General features: G+C 40.3%; 3 protein-coding genes across 3 annotated transcripts in view; 2 read left to right on the top strand and 1 right to left on the bottom strand.

Moving 5' to 3' along the window:
* LOC111330732 (uncharacterized) overlaps nucleotides 1-1,791 on the top strand; it is a 12,829-nt gene extending 11,038 nt beyond the window's left edge. The window contains exon 9 of the mRNA XM_088731699.1: nucleotides 1,722-1,791. The gene's annotated coding sequence lies outside the window, so the exon portion shown is untranslated. The remainder of the gene's footprint in view (nucleotides 1-1,721) is intronic.
* The window catches only part of LOC148725000 (uncharacterized), a 22,944-nt gene extending 729 nt beyond the window's left edge, over nucleotides 1-22,215 (top strand). The window contains exons 2-9 of the mRNA XM_088731426.1: nucleotides 1,722-1,899; nucleotides 4,168-4,367; nucleotides 4,868-5,186; nucleotides 5,703-8,587; nucleotides 12,484-12,660; nucleotides 13,295-13,350; nucleotides 14,036-14,109; nucleotides 20,470-22,215. Of these exons, the coding sequence (XP_088587552.1) occupies nucleotides 1,722-1,899; nucleotides 4,168-4,367; nucleotides 4,868-5,186; nucleotides 5,703-8,587; nucleotides 12,484-12,660; nucleotides 13,295-13,350; nucleotides 14,036-14,109; nucleotides 20,470-20,582 (4,002 nt within the window). The 3' untranslated portion in view covers nucleotides 20,583-22,215. The remainder of the gene's footprint in view (nucleotides 1-1,721; nucleotides 1,900-4,167; nucleotides 4,368-4,867; nucleotides 5,187-5,702; nucleotides 8,588-12,483; nucleotides 12,661-13,294; nucleotides 13,351-14,035; nucleotides 14,110-20,469) is intronic.
* Nucleotides 14,157-19,584, bottom strand: LOC148725001 (uncharacterized). The gene has a single exon (XM_088731706.1). It carries the CDS (start codon nucleotides 19,338-19,340, stop codon nucleotides 14,421-14,423), a length of 4,920 nt encoding a protein of 1,639 aa, XP_088587832.1. The 5' UTR covers nucleotides 19,341-19,584; the 3' UTR covers nucleotides 14,157-14,420.

The following is a 22,215-nucleotide window of genomic DNA, read 5'->3' as shown; positions in this document are numbered from 1 at the left end:
ATATGTATCTTCGCCAAAATCAACCTCGTATTAAATTACATTGGTAAAATAGATATTTAAGTCGCAATGTTTGTCAATAATATTGGGGTTTGCGCGGTAGATGAACAGATCGAGAAAAATGAGTGAACGGAATCCTTATCAATTCACATGCCTAAGGTGGATTGTCTTTCAAAAAATTAGTACCTCGATTACCCCTATTGTGGATTGTTTCCCAGAGATTTACTGATAGGGAGTTCAATATATTTCATTAAGTGTAAATCAAGTGTTTCCGAAAGGGCTGTGTTTACCGGAAATTAGATAAAGACTTGCTGATGTGGGAACTTGTTCTACGCTTTGTCCTTGTAAGAAGTGTCCATATCGACTGATTTAAATCATAACAAAGACTTAGTGTAAAAGCATAGATAAAGATTTAAGAAGATATCAACTTAAAAACGTTTTTCCGTACTTAAAAAAAAAGTTAAAGATATGTTTTTTGTTTTGAAGTCAGATCAATCGGTCAGTGTTCATAGGATTTGGAGTAACACTGGATCATGAGAAAGTTGTGATATCGCATTTTGGTAAACAGTATTAGGCTAGCTGATAGTCAAAAATCCTCAGAGATCTACTTTCATGTTTAGTAAAAGAACTTTGGTATTTTTTCTTCTCCATAATGTCATTTTGAACGCAAATGGTGCTTAACACACCTGAAATATTTATTTACCAGTCACATTGATAATTAACATTGGTATCCAGCTGTTTACTGGTTATATGTGCAGTTAAGTTATCTAATGTCTGTTTGGCTTTTTCCTACAACAGAATACTGATATGAACAAATTTTTTTTATATTGAAATTGATGTGTTTTTTGCTTTCACACTAAGGCCTTAATTCCCAGGATCTGATTGTTAATAACTATTCTCCCTTTTACATGTCGCTGCTCCTTTAAATTAACTCCAACGTCAATTTCCTTCAATTTCTACCTGATAAGTTTTAGAATTCTCGTAACCTGTTTGTTAAATTTTTTTTGGATATTATTAGGAGAAAATGAAAACTATCAGCTAGAGCAAAATATTATATTTTTGGACAAGGGTCTCCAGATGGTTTAAAACTACAGTAAAAACCTGTGTGTAAGAACCTAGTAACAAAGAACCTTTTTGGCAAAAATTTTGGATTTTAATACCCAAAAATATAAGAACCTGTTTAACCAGCAAAACCTGCTTGGTTCTTATTTGAAGAATCATTCTGGGTAATGAAACGATGTTGTAGCAAAATATGTCTGTAACTATAAAATAAATGTTTTCTATACATTTGATACTTCCATAAAACATGTCACAATACACAGTTTCCCCACTGTATTTATGGTCCCCAGTCATGTATGAAAGGAAGTTAAAAAAAAATGTACTCCTGGGTATAAACTTCTAAACTGTATAATTAAGTACATTGTTCAGTACACAGTGTATTGTACAGTATAGTATAGAAAATTACGTCCAGCATTAAAGATATTTTAAGAACCTGTTTTGCCAAAGTTGTCAGTAAGTACCCCAAAACATAAGAACCTATTTTGCCAGACATGAAAAAAACTAGGTTCTTACACGCGGGTTTTTACTGTAGTAGAGTTATTAGATACGGTTCTATTGTTTCATGATCTTTGAGAATTTCAGAGAACAAACTTATAGGGCAGAATATTTTGTAATTGTACCTCCCTATGCATTGTGTTAAGAGGTGTTTGGTTTTGTTTCATCAGGAAAGAAAACAGTATGCAAATACTGGTACAGAAGGGTCCTTTGAAGAATGGAAAAAGCAAACAACTGTGTACAATGTCAGCACAACTTTTCAGAAAAATGCTCTTGAAGCTATGGACATGGTGCAGTTGGAAAATGAAAAGCTAAAGGAGGAGAATAAGCAATTGCACAAGCAGCTCAGTAAGATTATTTTTTTCATTGCAATGGGTTTCCATGGAAAATGTGAGCTTATATTAATCCATCAAATATTTTTGCTCAGGTATGCAGATGATTGAAACACATGTGACTTAATATGCCCCAACTAAAACTGTGGAATTCATCTGTGAATATACCTCAAGTGATATTCCTAAATGTTGAAACCTTATGTCTAATACAATAAGTTTTTTTTTAAAAATCCAAGATGAGTGGGGGTTTTCTGGTTATTACAGAAAAAGGGATGCGTTTGCTCTAAAAGTTGTTGCAAAGAACACTGGAAAGTGAACATCCCACTCAGAAAACAGTAAGCCATTCATAAATATTTTTCCTGCAAGATGCAAAAATGTTTGAAGTATAACAAACACAAGAGCTTCCTTTTGAGGAAGTATGCTCTAATATAATTCCTTGGACATTATCTGTTGTTCAATGCACACAGTTTCCCCCTTGGAAAAATTGTTCATTATTAGGGACAAATAATGTCCTTGGAAATATATTGAGGCATATCTTTATGCCATATGGAGACTTTTGTTCCTATATTTGGTGAGTGAATTAGTGTGTGTTGTATGATCATTGAGGAAAATCTTTGCCTGTATTATATTTTAAACTATTACAGACTATCAAAGGAATTTCATAAGCAACTAGCTGAAATTTAGAAATTCGAACCTTTAGTGCCGAAATAGAAACATTGTTTCATGTCATTGTTACCAAATTAGCTTTGCACTCCAAGAGAACTTGCACGAAAACTCTAATTACTTGTGCAACACGAGTATTTTGTTGTTTTGATAACAATTGATTAAAATAAGTAACAACAACTAAGTTTGTCCCATAGTATAAGTATTTGAGGAATCTCAATGTTAGCCAGGATGGTAATGGTAATGATAATGTGGGTAAACAAAAGCAGAGTAACAGCTCTGCCATTGAAAACTTTGTACATTTCTTAGCTTCATTCCAAACAACAACAACAAAAAGAAAACAGGAGATCACTAAACATTTTGCATAGTTTGTAAAGGGAAACCCAACTTATCTATGTAAGTTTCCATTCAAAACTCAACGCAGCTCACATACATTATGCCAAAGTTAAAAAAATCACCTGCATTGTAGAAAAAAACTTAAACACATCCAGCCATTAGTAAAATTGGAACTAAAAATATAATTTGCTTTTTAACTGAGATGTCTTTACTGACTACAAGAGGTCCCCAGTATGGATTGGCTCTTTGTAAACTTGTGAAGTGCAAAAGTCAGACTGCCTGGGTACATTTCAATCTCCACTTCTTAAAACTTTTTACTTGAGGAGTTTGTTTTTTGATTACCTAGCTGTCACAATATGTTTTTGATGACCTGTCACAATAATTATTTACTGATTACTGATTGGACAGTTAACACCTCCTGTTTATGATGAACCCAGCAATCCTGTCTAACGCTAGTGATAACTTAGGGCTTGAGAAAGGCTTGGAATTTTGAGTTCAAAATTGATTGACATGCTGGATGCTTTCTTGAAGGATTAATTTGCTTAAGATAATTTTTAAACATAAGCATCAGAAAGGTAAATGCTGTCTTTCCCTATATTTTTTCATACATAATCATATCCCTTAATAAGAAAAAAAACAACATATCTACTAATAAGAAAAAAAACTAGATGTCTACTCTAGGACTGGAACTCACCACCTCTTACTCTCTGGGCTTCTGGCCACCATGTCACATCTGCCCATACTCAAATTCAGGAGAAAACTTTATAATCACTACAGTAAGCAACCTGAGTGGTGACAATATACAGACGTTGGACATCTCAGCCTGTGGACCATGTTTATCTAAATGAAGTAATCTTTCCATTTTTAATTACAGTACCAAGAAGAACCCCTTAATAATCTTTATCACATGAACACCTTTTATCATTGAATAAGATGTCAAAATACAACTTTAATAAACCTTCTAAAAAGAGTGCGGGTGCTTGTAAAAGAGCAAAGTATTTAAAAATGCATTGTAAAAATTTTCCTGGAAGTGGACCCCCTGAGATATGAATTAATGCAAAAAGTCCACTCCTAGTCTTTTATTAGTCATTATCTGAGCTCAGTGGCTCCTAGCCACTTTGATTTTATGCAATTTTATTGTAAAATTACCATGTGTAACTAACTTCACCTCCTGGTTTTGTTATAGATTTGGGCTAATGACTCCTGGTTAAAGAAGAGCTTTGGTATGGACAGGTTAATTATTATATACTCTATTATTAATAATATTTATGCTCTTCTGCCATAGTATTGTTGAAGGATCGCTATCATAACCTAATGGAAGAAGTAATACAAGCAAAAAAGTTGTCAAGGCGCTGTGAAAAGGAGAAACAAGATCTTCAAGCTGAAGTAGGGAGACAGTTGTTTCTAGAAAGCAAAGAAAAGCGATGCATCAAGATTTATCAGCCCCCCAGTGAACATGCCAGTGGGATGAGTATGCCTGGTAGAGTAAGAGGTGCATCCCATGACCTCTCAGTTATGGGGGCTAAACTACTTGATATGTGGTAGACTTAGTATAAACTTTGTACCAACTTATCTGCCATCATTTTTTTGGCTGCTGTAATCATTGTTTTCATGATTATACTGATTATTGAATTGTCTTGTGCATTAATGATCTTCAAAAACAACTGATTTGAGATTATCTTTACCTGCAAGAAAGAAGGAATGTTCTAATTTTCAGTTTGAACCCTAAAATTTCACTCTGTTTGATCGTAGAATGTAAATGTGTCAATCAATTTGATCATTTGGAAGTTCAAAACCCTCCCTCAAAATTTCACCTTTCTTTGGATAAGTATATGTGCATGGGTTGTACTGTTCCAAGGAGATCTCAAATGCCTCATCAGAATAGGAACTAAGCAGTGTTGCTTTAGACTTGCCAAGATCAGAGGAGGTTCTGAGTTGTTTGAGGAAACAGAAAGAAGAGGTGAGTTTTTCTGTTCCTTTGTTAGAGATCTTATGAAAGAATCCATCATTTTTATCTTGTAGAGAAACTTGCTGTACCTTTTCACAACAGTGATGAATTATACAGAGGGGAATCTTATTCACCTCAAGAAGGAAATGAAGCAGAGGGAGCATCTGAAATTTTGTCTGATGTTGATGGTAAACAATCTTTTGTGGAAGAAAGGAAAGAAATTTTTGACAATACTGAAATTGATGGAGAGGTCCAATTTTGCAATAGTTCTAATGTACCCTCATTTAACAGCAATAGTGACTTCTCAGGTATGGGGGCTAAACTGCTTGGTGGTGCGGGTCCTTTAAACAACTCAGGTAAAGACTCTTTTTCATTTCAAACTTTTTACCACATGGAATGTGCATCTATCTTACCTAGTAAATAAATATTGTGGCTATTATGCTCCACCTAGGATTCATACTAATTGTATGTTATAAATTACTTCTACTACAAAATTTCCACTATGAGGTACATTACTTACCATGTCTTAAAGATGATAATCAGAAAGTATGCTTGAATAGTAGTGATCATGACTTTCTGTCTTCATCTTTAATGAACCTCAAAAGGCAGGAGTGAATACTACCAGAATCTAGAACCTTGTTTAATAGCCATTTAGTCAGTATGATAAGTTGTTTCTAAAAATTTAGGATGTACACTTGCCTTTTTTTTGAAATTCCACTATGAGAAAAAGGCTCTCAAAATTTCACCTTTCTTGGATGTGTATAAATGCTTGCATTATACTATTCCAAGATGTTATTGATATGAATAAGAGAGAAAACTAGCTGCATTTCTAACATTTGCCTTGCATCTATTTTGTGCCTTTCCTCTTCCAGGTTTCTTATTTCAACAAAGACTTCAGGAAATCTCAAATTCATTATCAGAATTGGAATTAAGCAGAATCAAGAGCCTTGTTCGACCTTTATTGGATTGCCTTAGACTTGCTAGGATCAGGGAGGGTTCTGAGTTGTTTGAGGAATTGGAAAGAAAAGGGGAACTTTCCTGTTCCTTTGTTAGAGATCTCCTGAGAAGAATCCATCGTTTTGATCTTGTAGAGAAACTTGCTGTACCTTTTCACAGTGGTGATGAATCATACAGAGGGGAGTCTTATTTATCTCAAGAGAAAAATCAACAGAATGAAGGGTCTGAAAGTGTTTCTGGTGTTGATGGTAAGCAGGCTGATGAAGTGGAAGAATGGAATGACATTTTTGACAACACTGAAGCTGATGGAGAGGTCCAATTTTCCAACAGTTCTAATATAAACCCATTTAACAGTGATAGTGAAGTTGCTGCTGTTACTTTTCATGCAGAGATCATAAATGAATCAAGTTTTGTAGACATGGATTTGTCAAAGGAAAGATGTGACTCAGCCTCAAGCTTGTCTCAGTCATTTGATGTGCCAAGTATTGGAGTGGTATCCGAAGAGAGGTCTCAGTCACTTTCAGTTACAGGTGAACAATTTGAAAGTGGAGAGCTGAAAGGAGCATGTGGTGCTGGAAATGAAAGGGGCAGGGAAGGCTGGTATGAATCCTCTCTTCTTGATGGTGCAGAGGGACAGTTCAATTTTAATAATCATTTCAATGACATTGTAGATGGTGCTGTTAACTTACCAGATAGAGCCCAACATAGTTTAATGCTAGAAGACTTTACCGGTGAGAATCAAGATTCTCTTCCTTATGGAGACACAACACAGAGGCAAAATGTTTCAGGTACAAGGATCACTGTTAAAAAGGACAGGGCTGTTGATCAGTCTGATTCTCATGTGAGCAATGAGTCAAACAAATGGGAGCATTTAGGGGCCAGACCAAGAGACAGACCTCCTAAAATAGATAGATCTTCAGAAACTTCTTTGCTTTATTCATTGGAAAATTTAGTTCCTCCTCGAGTTGGTGGACCAGTGGCTCAAGGAGTGGCCAATGCATTCTTAGCAAGACACTCAGAAGACAAACATCTTCATGAAAGTCTGTATTACACTAATGCTGAGGAGATATTTACTGAAAATTCTTCATTACCAGGAGCTTCTCATGTAGATGGCATGAAAAACTTGATGGACTCAAACAAAGCTAATCAAAACCTGGGTGACTGTCAATCTGCTAGAAGGCCAGATTCATATAATCAACCGCATTCCTCATTGTTCCATCAGGCTGGTGGAGTGTACATCGGAGGAAATAATGGCTTAAACACTGACTTTAACTTGTTAAATCCTATTATTGCCAATGACTTTGCACCTTGTACAAGAATGCAAGATGGGACTTTTCCATATTTACAAAGGGATGAACTTCATTCAGGGTTCACTGGTTCAGGATTGACCTCTGATTTCATGCAGACCACAGGATCTCAAACAGGTGCTTTTAACACATCAAATTCCAATTTCTCAGTAAATGACTATGCTCTTGGTACAAAAGAGCCTCAAATACCACCAGATGGGCATTTTACAAGTTTGCAAATTAATCAACCACCTCAGCCAGGATTCAATGGTTCAGGTTTTTCTTTTGACCTGACAGGGACCACAGGACATGAAATGACTCCTTCTGCAACTGTTACCCATAGAAACAGTGACCTTAGTGGCAGTTCATCAATGTTACCTTCAACAACAAATCTGGGATTATTAGGAACTTCATCAGTTAATATGCAAACCTATGATTACCGTCCAGATGCTTCCCCAACAGTATCTTCAGGTGCAAGGGCTGATGTTGATGGTAAACAATCTTTTGTGGAAGAAAGGAAAGAAATTTTTGACAATACTGAAATTGATGGAGAGGTCCAATTTTGCAATAGTTCTAATGTACCCTCATTTAACAGCAATAGTGAAGTGGCTGCTGTTAGTTTCCATGCAGAGATTGTGGATGAATCAAGTTTTGTGGATGTGGATTTGTCAAAGGAGAGATGTGACTCAGCCTCAACCTTGTCTCAGTCATTTGATGTGCCAACTTTTGGAGAGGAATCCCAAGAGAGATCTCTTTCACCTTCAGTTGCAGACAAAGAATTTGAAAGTGGTGAGCTGAAAGGAGCATGTGTTGCTCGAGATGAAAGAGACAGAGAAGGCTCATATGAATCCTCTGCTAATGATGGTGCAGAAGGACATGTACAGTTCAATTTTAATGATCACTTCAATGGCACTGTAGATGGTGCAGTTAATTTACCAGATAGAGGCCAAGAAAGTATAATGACGGTAGACTTTACTATTGTGAATCAAGATTGTCTTCCCTTTGGAGACACAATTCAGAGGCAATGTGTTACAGGTGCAGGGATCATTGCTCAAAAAGATACTGTAACAGATCAGTCTGATTCTCATGTGGGCAATCAGTCAAATAAATGGGAGCATTTAGGGGCCAGACCAAGAGACAGGCTATTTCCTACAGTGCAAAGATCCCCAGAACCCTCTTTGCCTTATTCCTCATTTTTAAATCTGGCTCCCCGACAAGTTGCGGGACCTGAGGCTCATGGAGTAGCCAGTGCATTCTTAGAAAGACACTCAGAGGATGAAAATCTTCACAAAAGTTTGTATTACACCAATGCCCAGTTGTTGACTGAGAACTCTTCATTTCAAGGAGCTTCGCTTGTAGACAGCACGATAAACTTGACCAACTCAAACCAATTCAGACCATACATTGGTGATGCTGCTTTCAGGCCAGAGCCAATTTCTCAAACGCAATATTCCTTATTGTTCCCTCAGACTGGTGGTGCAGACAGGATAAGAACACCCTCCATGTGTGAGGAGGTAAGAGACAATTTGTTACGTATGATGCACGATCCTTGCAGTAGATAGCGCTATTTATGCAATAGCGAAAATCAGACCTGAAAAAAATCAGGCCTGTATGGGACTCGAACCACTGACCTCTGCGATACTAGTGCAGCGCTCTACATATTGAGCTAACAAGCCAACTGGCAGCAGGCCGTTAAGTTGGTTCGTAATAAACCCATGAAAGTAATAAATGAGATAGAATAAATATATGAAGTTCATATATTTTGAACTACGGTATTAGATACGTATGATGCACTATCCTCGCAGTAGATAGCGCTATTTATGCAATAGCGAAAATCAGACCTGAAAAAAATCAGGCCTGTACGGGACTCGAACCACTGACCTCTGCGATACTAGTGCAGCGCTCTACCAATTGAGCTAACAAGCCAACTGGGAGCAGTCTGTTAAGTTGGTTCGTAATAAACCCGTGAAAGTGATAAATGAGATAGAATAAATATATGAAGTTCATATATTTTGAACTGCGGTATTAGATACGTATGATGCACGATCCTCGCAGTAGATAGCTTGTTAGCTCAATTGGTAGAGCGCTGCACTAGTATCACAGAGGTCAGTGGTTCGAGTCCTGTACAGACCTGATTTTTTTCAGGTCTGATTTTCGCTATTGCATAAATAGCACTATCTACTGCGAGGATCGTGCATCATACGTATCTAATACCGCAGTTCAAAATATATGAACTTCATATATTTATTCTATCTCATTTATCACTTTCACGGGTTTATTACGAACCAACTTAACGGCCTGCTGCCAGTTGGCTTGTTAGCTCAATTGGTAGAGCGCTGCACTAGTATCGCAGAGGTCAGTGGTTCGAGTCCTGTACAGGCCTGATTTTTTTCAGGTCTGATTTTCGCTATTGCATAAATAGCGCTATCTACTGCGAGGATCGTGCATCATACGTATCTAATACCGCAGTTAAAAATATATGAACTTCATATATTTATTCTATCTCAGACGATTTGCTGTTGAGTGCATTTGTGTGTTTTTTATGTTATTGCATGTAACAGTGCAAGTTAAAATTTGTTTTTGATGGAGTGATTGTTGGGATGACAGCAGTCCTGAGATGACTAGCCATTATTAGTAGTTGTGACTGATGTTTAAACAGTCTCATGTAATGAACCATCAGTGTCAAGTGAGGTTTTGCCTGTGTGCGGACATCTCCTATTTCCTTCGTTGCATGTGTAAAAGGGATACCTGTGTAGTGTCATCGCTTATTGTGTTCCAGCGTACCACTGGCAGGGGGTTGTAGAGAAAACGAAGACCCCCGAAAATGAAGACCGAAGACATAAGTCCCGAAAACACAGACCCCCTAAAATTCCCCCCTATCCTTCTGTTAGGCCTAAGACCCGAAAACACAGACCCAAAAACAACAGCCTTTACAAAAGCCTTTTCAAACTGCTTGTTTGGAAACGTTACATAGACGACATCTTCTCGCTATGAAGCACAAACAAAGCAAGAATAGAACGTTTCATTGAAAAAGCAAACAACCATCATCCAACAATAAAATTTAGGGCTGAAATTTCCGATAAGGAAACAACATTCCTGGACACCTGCATCTACAAAGGCGAACGATTCGAAAAGGATGCAATTCTTGATGTGCGTACCCATTTTAAACAAACTGAGACATTTCAGTATACACACTATAGCTCCTGTCACCCACAAGGAGTTAAAAAAGGCTTCATAAAAGGGGAGGCCCTTAGACTTCTCAGAAAAAACTCCGTTCAAACGATGATCCAGGAGAAAATTGCAAATTTCAAAGCGCATTTGCTAAAGAGAGGCTACCCAGCGGACCTCATTAACACAACCCTCTCAGAGGTGAATTTCAAAAACAGGAAATTAGCTCTTCAACAGAAACCAAAGACAAACCAACGAATCTTCCCTTTTGTTACACAATACCAGCCATCAGTACCACACATAAAGCAAATTCTCATGAAAACTGGCATTTAATAGAAACACAACCACTACTGAGCGAACTATACAAAAGTCTGCCACTCGTATCCAACAAAAGAGGGCGGTCGTTCAAAGACATACTCGTGAGGGCTAAACTTTGAATAGGCTACTCTAAACATGCGCTGGGGAGTCATGTAGGCCTGTCCACCCCATTTAACACATTGATTGCCTTTTTCTAAAATCTTCATTTGCTTCGTTACAGGGATAGTTCAGTAGCTCATTGTAGGTCATTATAGATCACTGTAGGTCATTTTAGGTCATTCCTTGTTTTTGTAACTATGACGTCGGAATAGTCAAAATTGTAACTTTACATTCACTTCTCAGTACCCTTCTCGCAAAATTCATTTTTCTCAAGGCACGTCAGAATAGTCCAAATTGTAACATTCACTTCTCAGCACCCTTCTCACAATTGCAAACCAAAGCTCACAGCCTGGACACCTCAGTTTATTGAGAAGAACATCCTTTTTTAATAAGCAGATAATTTGACAGCCATAGCGTCATTTATAAAAGATTAAAAATTCAGGTTGTTTAACTCATGCCGTGTAACCAAAATTTCAAATTTGCTTCACATTTTCAGACATTTAATCTCTAATGCATTCTGAAGAAATAAATCAGTTCCATCTATTGACCATGTACCATAGTGGTGCATATTCTCTCTTGGTTGTTCTTTAGTTGATTGTTTAAAACCACCATTTTAAATAACTTCTCTTAAACAAACTAGGGTTGCTGCAAAACATTAAAAAAAGGGGAGGGAAAAGATTCGGGTCTTTGTTTTTGGGTCTGTGTTTTCGGGTCTTATGTCTTCGGTCTTCGTTTTCAGGGGTCTTGGTTTTCGCTACAACCACTTGCAGGGTATGCAATTTTGCATAAATTACGAAATAATATCAGCTAACCGAAGTCCACCAGTATGAAAGAAATGTTGGAAATTGCACATGTTTTTTTTTTTTGTTTTGGCTGGAAAGCCCTGCCAATACGTAAATCACCCCATAAATTATCAAATCAGATTTGGTAAAAACCAATCAGCATTTTAGTCAAACAATTGGCATCGTGTGTCAGCCTGTCACAGCCTCTTCCCAAGATCCTGGAAACCCAGTGGGGCATTGGAGTATGATAAGCTACAGCGTTACATAGACCTCCCTTTTCCACATGCAACAAAGGAAATAGATGTCTGCATGTAATGAGGAGTTGTTTGGTGAGTGTTTTCAATAGAGTTTTGGAACTAAAGTGTGAACAAAAAGTATACTTTTTTGTATACTTTTGTGTATTGTTATGTTTACATTTTTTTATAATTTTGCATCCTTTTTGCATAGTGACTGTATTGTGAGAGTGAGCTTCGTAGTTTATATGGTTTATTTAGTGTACCTTTGTTGCCACAATCACAAATATGTCATGTATGCATAATCTCTATACAGATCATTGTTACTCATAACTGTGCCTTTGAATTTTCTTTTTTTTTTTTTAAACTGGAAATTTAAGACGTATGGCAGCTTGACCAAGGTAGTGGCTGTAGCTGAAGCCAGATTAAGAGCCTTTCCAATCTTAGAGACAAAAAAATTTCCAAATCACATGTAGTTTGTAGATGAGACTGTTTTAGGGGCATTTCATTGGCTAGACCATGAGAAATGTGCAGGTGCAAATTTATGAATAGCTAAATGCATCCAATGACTCTGAGCTTGTCCACCACGATATGATTAAGATATCTATCCAAGGTACAAAAAATGTAGCAAACCGAGTACTGATTCTGATATTACTTTCAAATCTGTTTATGACTATATATTTACATCAATTAGGACCCAGGACCCTCTTTTGTCAGATGCTGTGTTGTGAGACCATTTTGTTCTTTCGCATTAAAGATTTCGGGTAGATTAAGGGAGGTTTGGGTTTTAAATTGATGTTTTCTTTGCAGGAGAGGGAAATTAGAACAGAAAGAGGGCTGCAAACCACCACTTTGGTAGTGGAGTCATTAGACTCCACTCACAACAGCCATCGGGCTTCTGAAGAAGGGATCAAAGCAGCAGTGGCAAGAATTCAATCCAGGTGGCCATGGTTTGGGAGATGGTGTTGTACATGTGCCAATGGATTGGTGAGCAACTAGCATTCTTTCTTTTTTATGAAGAGTTAATAATCGAATGGCAGGTTCTATCAGTCATTTTGATAGCAATGGTCAAAAATTGCAGAGAAAGCTGTTGCTTTGAGACTCCTGAAATCATGAAGACCAGAAATATTCCTGTAACCTGACTGAGACAAGAAGAGCAAACCAATCAGGCATGAGGGAACTATCTCCTGTGACCTAAAATGCTAATTTTTTTGTGTTTTTATGGTTTGTTTGCATAGATCTCATTTTCTATTTGTAGTTACTGTACATTCCAATTTCCTCAGGTCACCAGGCTCTGTTATCATAACAGATCATAACACAAAGGCCTTTAACATATTCTCCAAATTATCAAAAACGGCAAGATTTGATGTATGTAGTCTATACTGGATCTTATGAATAGGCTGTCCAAGAGAATATTATGAAGAAACTTTACTGTGTGATGTTTGTTTCAAATAAGAGCATGAAGCAAAATGTTAGACAGAATGTTTTTGAAAATCTTAAATAGCATAGGGATTAAAAACAAAATGCTTGAATGTTCATTTTAAATTAAAGGTCACAAGCTTAAGATAAGGGTATATTTTTTATTTAATTGTTCTGTTGACTGTAGTTTTTATGTTAATAGCATAATAACCAAGATGTGGATGCAATTTGTACAGATTGTTTCAAGTACAAGTACTGGTAAGTAAGGATACCAAACACATTAGATTTTTCAACCATCTTTGCTCTTCTGTACTTGTGAATTTGATACTGTTCAGTAGCTAAAAGAATTAGCATGGAAATCAGAAAAAAATTGATCTGTAACAATTAAATCAGCTAGCACACTGGACCTCATTTGAAGGTGTCCTAGGTTTGAGCCCCATTTAAGGTCACTATATTGTGTTAGAGGAATATAGGTACTTAGTCCTGGAGTGCCTTTCTCTAGAAATTTGTAGAATTATAAATGAACACTGGTGAACTCACTAAAACCTGAGACTAACAGATAACATACTGGTATTATAAGAGATTACAGTAGTTTTTGCAAAGAGCAATATTTAGCTAACCTCAGCGAAATCAACTGGCCAGGTTTATATTCCACCTCCACTGTTCTTCATGAGATAACTAATACATGTATAAACAAAGTGAAATATTTTGTCAATAAGTATGCCCCTTTAAAAAAAGTAATTAATTCTAAAATGAAACAATTCAACAAACCTTGGTTAAACAAAAGGGTTTTTAAAATCAATTAAAAGGAAACAAAAAGATGTATAAATCGCATTTTCTCAGCAAAGATTCAAGGAAGATAAAAGAGTATAAACGATAATCCAATCTACCTAACAAAATAAAGGCCAAAGCCAAAGATAAATATTATAACAAATATTTTCAGCTGTACAAAGAAGCTTATTGGGTGTGGTTATGAAAGCCAAAGCTCAATCAAGTTACCCTTCTTCATAAGAAAAAGTAAGGTCTGCGCCAGTAGGAGAGTTAACACAATGAACCAAGGCACGTCCAGATAGTGAAAGGCTTTAATCACAACAGGAAAACTAGACCCCGAACGAGTAACAAACAATATGGCCGACGCCACGAGGAGAAGCCCATCAAAGCGCAAGCTCAACCCAGATACCGCTGACCGGTACTGGCGTGACTTCTTTCTTTTTTTTTTTTTTTTTTAAGGAGAAACAAGAACTAAAAACAATTTAAAATACACTTAAGACTAACTAACAAATTGACACGCGCGGGCGAGTCAAAGTTCAGTGTTCAAAGTTCGGTGTTCAAAGTTCAGTGTCATAATCTGCAAAACGAGAAGGAGGACGGCGGGTGCGCGATGATCTCCGTAGGGCAGGCGGAGAAGGCACCGCTGAGGTGGCTGCATACTCCACTGGGGAAGGATCAGGGCAGGGCGACTGTGTAGCGAAATCATCCATGGTATGGTCAACGGGAGAGGCAGGGGCTGGACTGTAAGACTGAGGGTTGACAACTGGTGGGTGTGTGGAAGCTGCGATGGCCTCAGGGATGGCAGGCAAAGAGGGTGGAGGGTGAGTCGTTGTAGTAGGACTATCTTCGTCGTCAGAATCAGAGTCGTGTTTGCGCAGGGTTGGAGAGGCACGGAAGGGATCACCCAAGTCAGATGGGACCTTGAAGCACTCAGATAGCTTGACATGGTACGATGAACTTCGCAACTGGGATCCAATGAACTTTTTGATGTTGCAGAATGGAGGATCAATGGCTACAACGAGATAGCGGTCACGAGCACGAGACTTGTTGAGGTCAGAATGAAGGTACACAAGATCACCAATATCGATCAGGGGGGTAGGACGCCTTGACTGCACAGGAGCTTTGGAACGTTCACTGCGAGGATGGTTGGAGAGGCGCTGCTCATGCTGGAGGGAAATTATGTGGTCATCTGCGAGGGGTAACTGCTTGTTTGAGAACTGATCCCGCTGGGTCCACATTTCTCGAGAGGAAAGCCCTCTTGAACGGATACGTGAGTTTAAGGCTGAAGTGGCTACGGCAAGGGTGAGGGTAGAGACAGAACTACCGAGAGGCTCCTGACGTAACAGCTCATTCTCCAATTCCTGGACTGCTCTCTCTGCAACGGGGTTCTTGGTGGGATTTTTGGCATGGCCAAGCTCAATTGTGATTCTGTGTTTCTTTAAGAGTGAATCATTGACAAGGGCCTTGAATCCGGGTGCAGGGTCGGTGCAGATCACAGCAGGTGGACCATCCATGGGGCGCATTTCCACGCAAAGCTTTATAATGGCATCACGCAAAGTTTGGTGGCGTTCGTTCTCAAGAAAGAGACTGGACGTGTAAGAGGTCACTGTTTCACGGAGTACAAAGATAAGTTGGCGAGAACGTTTTATGACATCTGCCGCAAAGGACTGCCCAATAGCTTCAGGTGGAGGCGAAGTGGACTGGTCAATTCGTGCTGTTGGTGATCTCTGAATTGCTGCACAGGAGTGGCATCCATCAGAAACACGGGAGACTGCCTTGTCCAGGTCGAGGGCAAACAGATAACGTTTGGCAACCATTTTTAACTGGTGACAAGAAGGGTGGCTGAGCTGAATGTGAAGGGCTGTCAAGAGGCCATCCAAGGCCTGGCGCGGGACAATAATACACTCTCTGGTCGTTGACAAGGGATCATGACGTTGGACGACGAGCAGGCCATCACTTGCGATTGAGGCGACCTGCAAATAGCGTTTGACGTCCTTGATGTTTGTGAGCTTCTTGGAAGGCCTTGTGCCTTGGACAAGGTGTGCGTGCGTGCGGCGTAGGTCTGGGCATTCAGACTGTATGGCCAACCAGGCCGGACGGCTGGTGAAAGGGAGGCGGGCATTGCCTTGGAGGATGTCCTGGACAGTTGCGGCTTGGACAACAGAATCTCTGGTTGAGGCGATAAACAGGCAAATCTGACAGGTTTCATTCTCACAAGGGGCAGCATTTCGACTCGCGAAGTCTGACTGGAGGATAGAGGCGCCGGAGACGTGTCGCACTGAGGCTTGGTAGCGGCTGACAACTGACAGGAAAGTAGATACGCGAGGACTTGCGGAGAACTCGCCGCGGCATAGCTTCTCATAAGCCTGGACGCATGGCTTACTGTCCGTTAGGATACAGGCTTTATTGGATGACTGGATGAGGTATGGACTGAAGTGCTTTGTAGCAGCAGCGATGGAGAGGGCTTCTACTTCGCATGGAAGCCACGTTGTCTGAGTGCCCCGCAGCTTAGCGCTGAAAAAACCGGCGATGTGTAGCTTGTTGTTGCGCGTCACATAGAGGGTGGCGCCTATTCCTGGGTCCTTGACTGCACCATCAGTGACGACCCATAGTTGGTCCTCAGGTCTAAGTAAGGTGATAGAGAGGGCTGAGGATAGGGCCTTCTGAGCATTATGGAATGCAGCCCTGAGACTATCAGACCAGGTGATGGATTCTTGTGAAGTACGTCCAGCCGTGACGGCATCCAGCGGGGTTAGATAACTAGAGCACCGTGGGATAACACGAGACAGGACTTTGTACGCACCAATGAACGATCTCAAACGACCAACGGTGTTTGGCACAGGGTAGGTGGCGAGGATGTTGAGGCGGTGGGCACTGGCAGACAGGGTACCGGCAGACCAAATCCAACCAAGGATAGTGGTTGACTTGGGGTTGATTATGGTCTTGTGGGCTGACAAACGCAGGTTGCATTTGTGAAGAGCTTGCAGGACCCTCTTCCAGTTGTGGAGTAACTCTTGAGGGGTGTTGCCCCCGCAGTATAAATCATCGGCGATCTTGGCCACGGCTCCATCTTGAAGTAAGGGGCCTAGAACACGGCACATAACCTCCTCTAGAGCAGTCTCTGAGCCAGGCATTCCCATAGCGGAGCGGGCATACACTCGTACACCTTTAAAGGGGGTGGCGACACCGCGGTACTTCATGGACTCTTTGGCTAAAGGGATCTGGTAGAAAGCACTTGTAAGGTCAGTGACAATTATGTGTGACCATTGGGCGATGAGCCGTAACGTGGAGTCAACATCGGGTAGCAGGGATGGTTGTGGTTTGCTGTATCTGCCCACATCAGAAAAGGCGGTGACGAGACGGGAACCACCATTAGGCTTCTTTACAAGGAAAGATGGATTGAGGTATTCAATGGTGATACCCACATCTTCGGGGTGGCGGAAGACTCCAAGATTCTCTAGGTCGTCAAACTTTTCCTGGAGCTCGATGAGCTTATCCCGTGCGTATTGGGGGAGGCGACCCCTCCGCTGAGGAGGTTCAACAGGACCCATGTTGACTTTGGCCTTGTATGCGCCAGCGGCTCCATTGTACCCAGGGAATTGCGGGTCAAATACAGTGTCGTACTCTGTAAGTAGTGATTGGAAGTCTGCACGAACGGTTTGGGGGAGGGTGTTGTCTGGATCAACCTGAACGGATGCAGAGTAACTTGTACTGGAGGGCGGCAACGGACGCTGAGTAGTAGGTGGGGGTGATGATGGGACTTCTGGGGGCTCAAAAACAGGGATGACTTGGCAGAAGTGTTCGTGGCGCTTGAGAGTGCGGGGTACGCTTGATAGGTTAGGAATCCATATGGCTCGGGCAACGCTGGAAACGACACCAGGTTGTGGCCACAACTGGGATGGCTTCAGATTGTGTGCACTGGGTGCGTCGATGCGAGGCTCTAGTGCGTACTCCGAGTCAGAAGGTGCATCGTCTGGTAGACGTACTTCCATGAACTCTCCAGGCCACACTGTCTGGGATGGAGCAGGGGCACGTAGGACAAATGCTCTACGTGTGGTTGCATGAGGGCTGGGTGGAGATTTGGACCCATACGTGTAGACAGAGCCATTGCCTAGTAGTACCTCTCTCTTAGCGGGTCGGACAGCGATGTCATTCGTCTCCATAAAGGGGGTACCGGCAAGTACCTCAACATCAAGATTCTCAACTACGAGACCTTCAAACGCGAAGTTTGTGTGGTCCCGGGTGAAGGTGGTACGAATTTCTCCTATAACCTGGAGCTGAGACGAGCCATCAGCCTGTTGGACGGACTGGGCACTTGAGATTATCGGACAGCCGAGGTGTTTCGCTGTTGAATGGCGTATCATATTTCCAGTTGCACCGCTGTCGAGGGTGACGCGCACGACTCGATGATCATGAAAGACATCCATGTAAGGGGACTGGCGGGTCTGCACACGGTAGGCCACCATGTCCGGGCCTGGCAATGTTGTGTCAGGGTCTGGTGAATCAGAATCAGGACTGGTCTCAGTTTCTTGGTCATTGTCAAGGATGCCGGCGATCTGTCGTGCTTTCACCATGAAACGCCTGTCACTGTCGGGGAGGAAGGTACACTGACTGAGGAAGTGGTTTGTCATAGGACGGCCAACCTGTTTACATAGAGGACAGACCTTGTCTTGGCGGGGTTGTCTGGGACGGGCTCTAGGAACACCCCTGTTACTCTGACGAGGGCAACGAAAATCATCTGCAACAGCAGCACGCAGGATTCTGGCATCATCCGACGTGCGGATTTCCTCGAGTAAGGAATTGAGGGCCTGCGAGATCTCAGGTTTGATCGAGGCAAGAGTACGGGATCTCAACTCTGTACCATAACGCTGCTTAACCAGTCGTGGGAGACTGGGGTGAATGAGGCGTAACCAAGTGAGGACCACAAAGTTTTCGAGTGTAGGAGTTAACTCCTCATCCTCCTGCACTGCTTGGCCATTGTGGGTTAAGCCGTTGGCACGTAGCAATGAATCTTCTACGAATGCTGTGAGGCGCTGGTACAGATCTTCGGGGCGCTCATCAGCAGCCAGGTGTATTTCGGAAAAGTCAATGAACTGAGCCCCGGTGACTTGGAAACCAAAGTGCTGCCTGATGGTTTGCCAGATGAACTCGAAGGATGTAGAGTTTTTCACCAGAGTATTTCGAGAGATAATTGGACAATAGTTGGCGATCTGTCCTAACATCAGCTCGAGGAAGTTAACTTTTTGGCGGGCTGTCAGGCGACGAGCTAATGGCACTGATTCGCCATCGTTTTGAAGACCTCGAAGCGGCTGGCCCCTGGTCTTTTTTAACCATGTGAATCCATCTGCGAGGAAGGGGGCGAAGTTGCTGTCCAAAGAAAGAGTGTAAATGAGGTTTTGCTTCCAGTTTTCAAAGGAATTGATAGATTCCACTTTGGAGAGGCACCACTGCTTCGGTGCACGGTGTGTTGCAGCCATATTTCACGTTTAGGGCTCTGGAACGTGTTGACACGGCGAAGGATACACTGTTTTGGCTCACGTGGACGAGGCGAAAAATAGCGTTCTTCGGCGAAAATATGGCCTGGGTAGAACCGAACACTGCCACCACGCCAGCAGGAGAGTTAACACAATGAACCAAGGCACGTCCAGATAGTGAAAGGCTTTAATCACAACAGGAAAACTAGACCCCGAACGAGTAACAAACAATATGGCCGACGCCACGAGGAGAAGCCCATCAAAGCGCAAGCTCAACCCAGATACCGCTGACCGGTACTGGCGCTGCACTAATGAACTTGACATTGCTAACTGATTTAATCAGCACTTCACTACAATTGGCCCTTATCTTGCTAGTGTAATTAATCCTACTTAAGATAACCCCACTAAATATATACGTAATAGCCCCACAAATAGCTTCTATTTATCAGCTGTCACTGAAGAATATGTGACTTAGCTACTTTCAAATCTAAATGAAAGAAAGGCTTCATTAGATATTCCTAATAAGTTAATAAAACTAATGCTAGTCATGAATTATCTAAACCTTTCACATACATTTACAATCAGTCAATCATACAAGGTATTGTACCTAATGTACTTAAAGTCTCAAGAGTAACTCCAATATTCGAATCTGGGGATGCGACAGATCCTGCAAATTATAGACCCATAGTAGTTTTATCACCATTTAGTAAAATCCTAGAAAAAATTGTTAAGGATCAACTCACCTCATTTCTAGACAAATACAATATCTTGTTCAAATACCAGTTTGGGTTTAGAAAAGACTATTCCCCTGCTTAAGCTTGCTATTTTAGAAATAACTGACGCTCTTAAAACCTCAATTGATAACAATCTCATAACATGCGGGGTCTTTCAAGATTTCTCCAAAGCTTTTGATACTGTCAACCATAGATACTGCTAAGGAAATTACCTAAATATGGAGTACGTGGAAAAGCTTTAGATTGGTTCACAAGTTACCTCACTAATAGAACTCAATATGTGAAACTAGGTCATGTTGAATCCAATTATCTCCAGATTGTTTGTGGAGTTCCTCAGGGATCAACCCTTGGACCACTATTATTTCTTCTTTACATGAATGATCTTGACACCTCTTCAGATATGCTTTCCTTTCGACTTTTTGCTGATGATGCTAATATTTTCTTTGCCACTAAAACATCAAAAGATCTTGATCGAGGTATTTATGAACTAAGAACTTCAGAAAGTAATTAACTACTGTAACCTCAATAAACTGTCTATTAATATGAAGAAAACAAATTTTATGATAATAACATCTCCACAGAAGTCAACTATACACAATATTAATATTTTAAACATTGATCGCAAAGCTAGTATCAAATATTTAGGTATTTATTTAGATGAGCATTTGAATTGGAAAACTCAAATAGCACATGTACAAAGCAAACTGACATAAAAACCTTGGAATCTTCTACCAACTGCAGAATTACCTAAATTTAAAGATGCTAAGACAACTATATATATATCTTATTAACCAAGTACAAGGGCCGTACTGGGAGAATTTCGGCCTGAGGTCTTGACAGTACGGACTGAGCGCAGCGAGGTCCGTACAAAAAAGACTGAGGGCCGATATTCTTCCAGTACGGTCCCGAGCAAGCTTGGTTAAGAAGAGATTTATTATACGACTGAAGTTCAAAGGGACACAAGTGCAGTATCATTCGGGACCATTCGGAACAGTGCCCGGTCCAATACTTAGAGAATATTGGACCGGCAATAGAGCATTTTGATTGGTTGATTTTAGTTAATGGCCCTCTGACTGCACGAGTCGTGTAATAATATGCACTTATTTACCCTTACCTTGATTATGGTGCAATGTGTTGGGGCAACACTTATCAGACTAATTTAAATAAGATCATTACTAAGCAAAACAAATGCATCCGAAGTATCTCTTTTGCAAACAAACGGGAACCCTCTTTCCCTTACTACCAAATCCTTGAAATTTTAAAATTTGACAATGTTAGATTCAAAATCTGCTCACTCGCACTCAAGTTATATAACAATCCAACAACTGTTCCAGCAATTTTCCATAATTTTTTAATACCCATAACAGCTGTCCACTCCTATAACACCAGAAAATCCGCCAAGCTTAATTTCCACCGACCACAAGTCAGAACTAACATAGGCAAATTTACTTTTAAGTACTCTGCCTCTGTTATATGGGAAACTGTCCCCTTGGCATTGAAAAAAATAAAAACATTTAACAGGTGTAAGAAACTTTATATGGCCCACCTGATTTATCTTTAATCAAATAATATATGATATCTATTTAGTGATCAAATATGTAGTAAGTAACTATCCATATGTAAATAACTATAATGATAACAGAGTTAATAATAATAATAAATGTCCGCTTATATTTCGGTCTTTGTTGCCGCTGCTGCTGCTGTTGTTGCTGATGATGTGTTGTTCTTTTCCTCTCCTTTGTCTCTGTTTCTGCTTTCGTTCTTTGTTGTTGCTGTTGTTTAATTGTTTGTATGTGTGTCTGTTTTTCTCTTATTAAGCTTGTCCTGCATAGATTTCTTTCTCGGTTCAGTATATCTCTAACATACTTTAAATTGTATACACGTAATTCTCTCTAGCACATCAATCCTAGCTCAGTGCCACTTCTTTGTTTATCTAAATGTAGGTGGTGGCCAACTAGAAAGCTTTTGCTACTTTGACCACCACGCACATTTTCATAATCTGTACTCTATTTATTTTATTCTGTAATCATTTGTTGCAATTTTACTTTTCTATATATCTATGTTAATTTTATGCAAATAGTGTGAAATAAATGAACCTTGAACCTTAATTGAACCTTGAATTCACCATTTAATAATTACAACAA

Source organism: Stylophora pistillata, chromosome 8 (assembly GCF_964205215.1).
Source record: "Stylophora pistillata chromosome 8, jaStyPist1.2, whole genome shotgun sequence".
Classification (NCBI taxonomy): domain Eukaryota; kingdom Metazoa; phylum Cnidaria; class Anthozoa; order Scleractinia; family Pocilloporidae; genus Stylophora; species Stylophora pistillata.
Note: the sequence above shows the minus strand (reverse complement) of the source record. Positions and strands in the feature narration are given on the sequence as shown.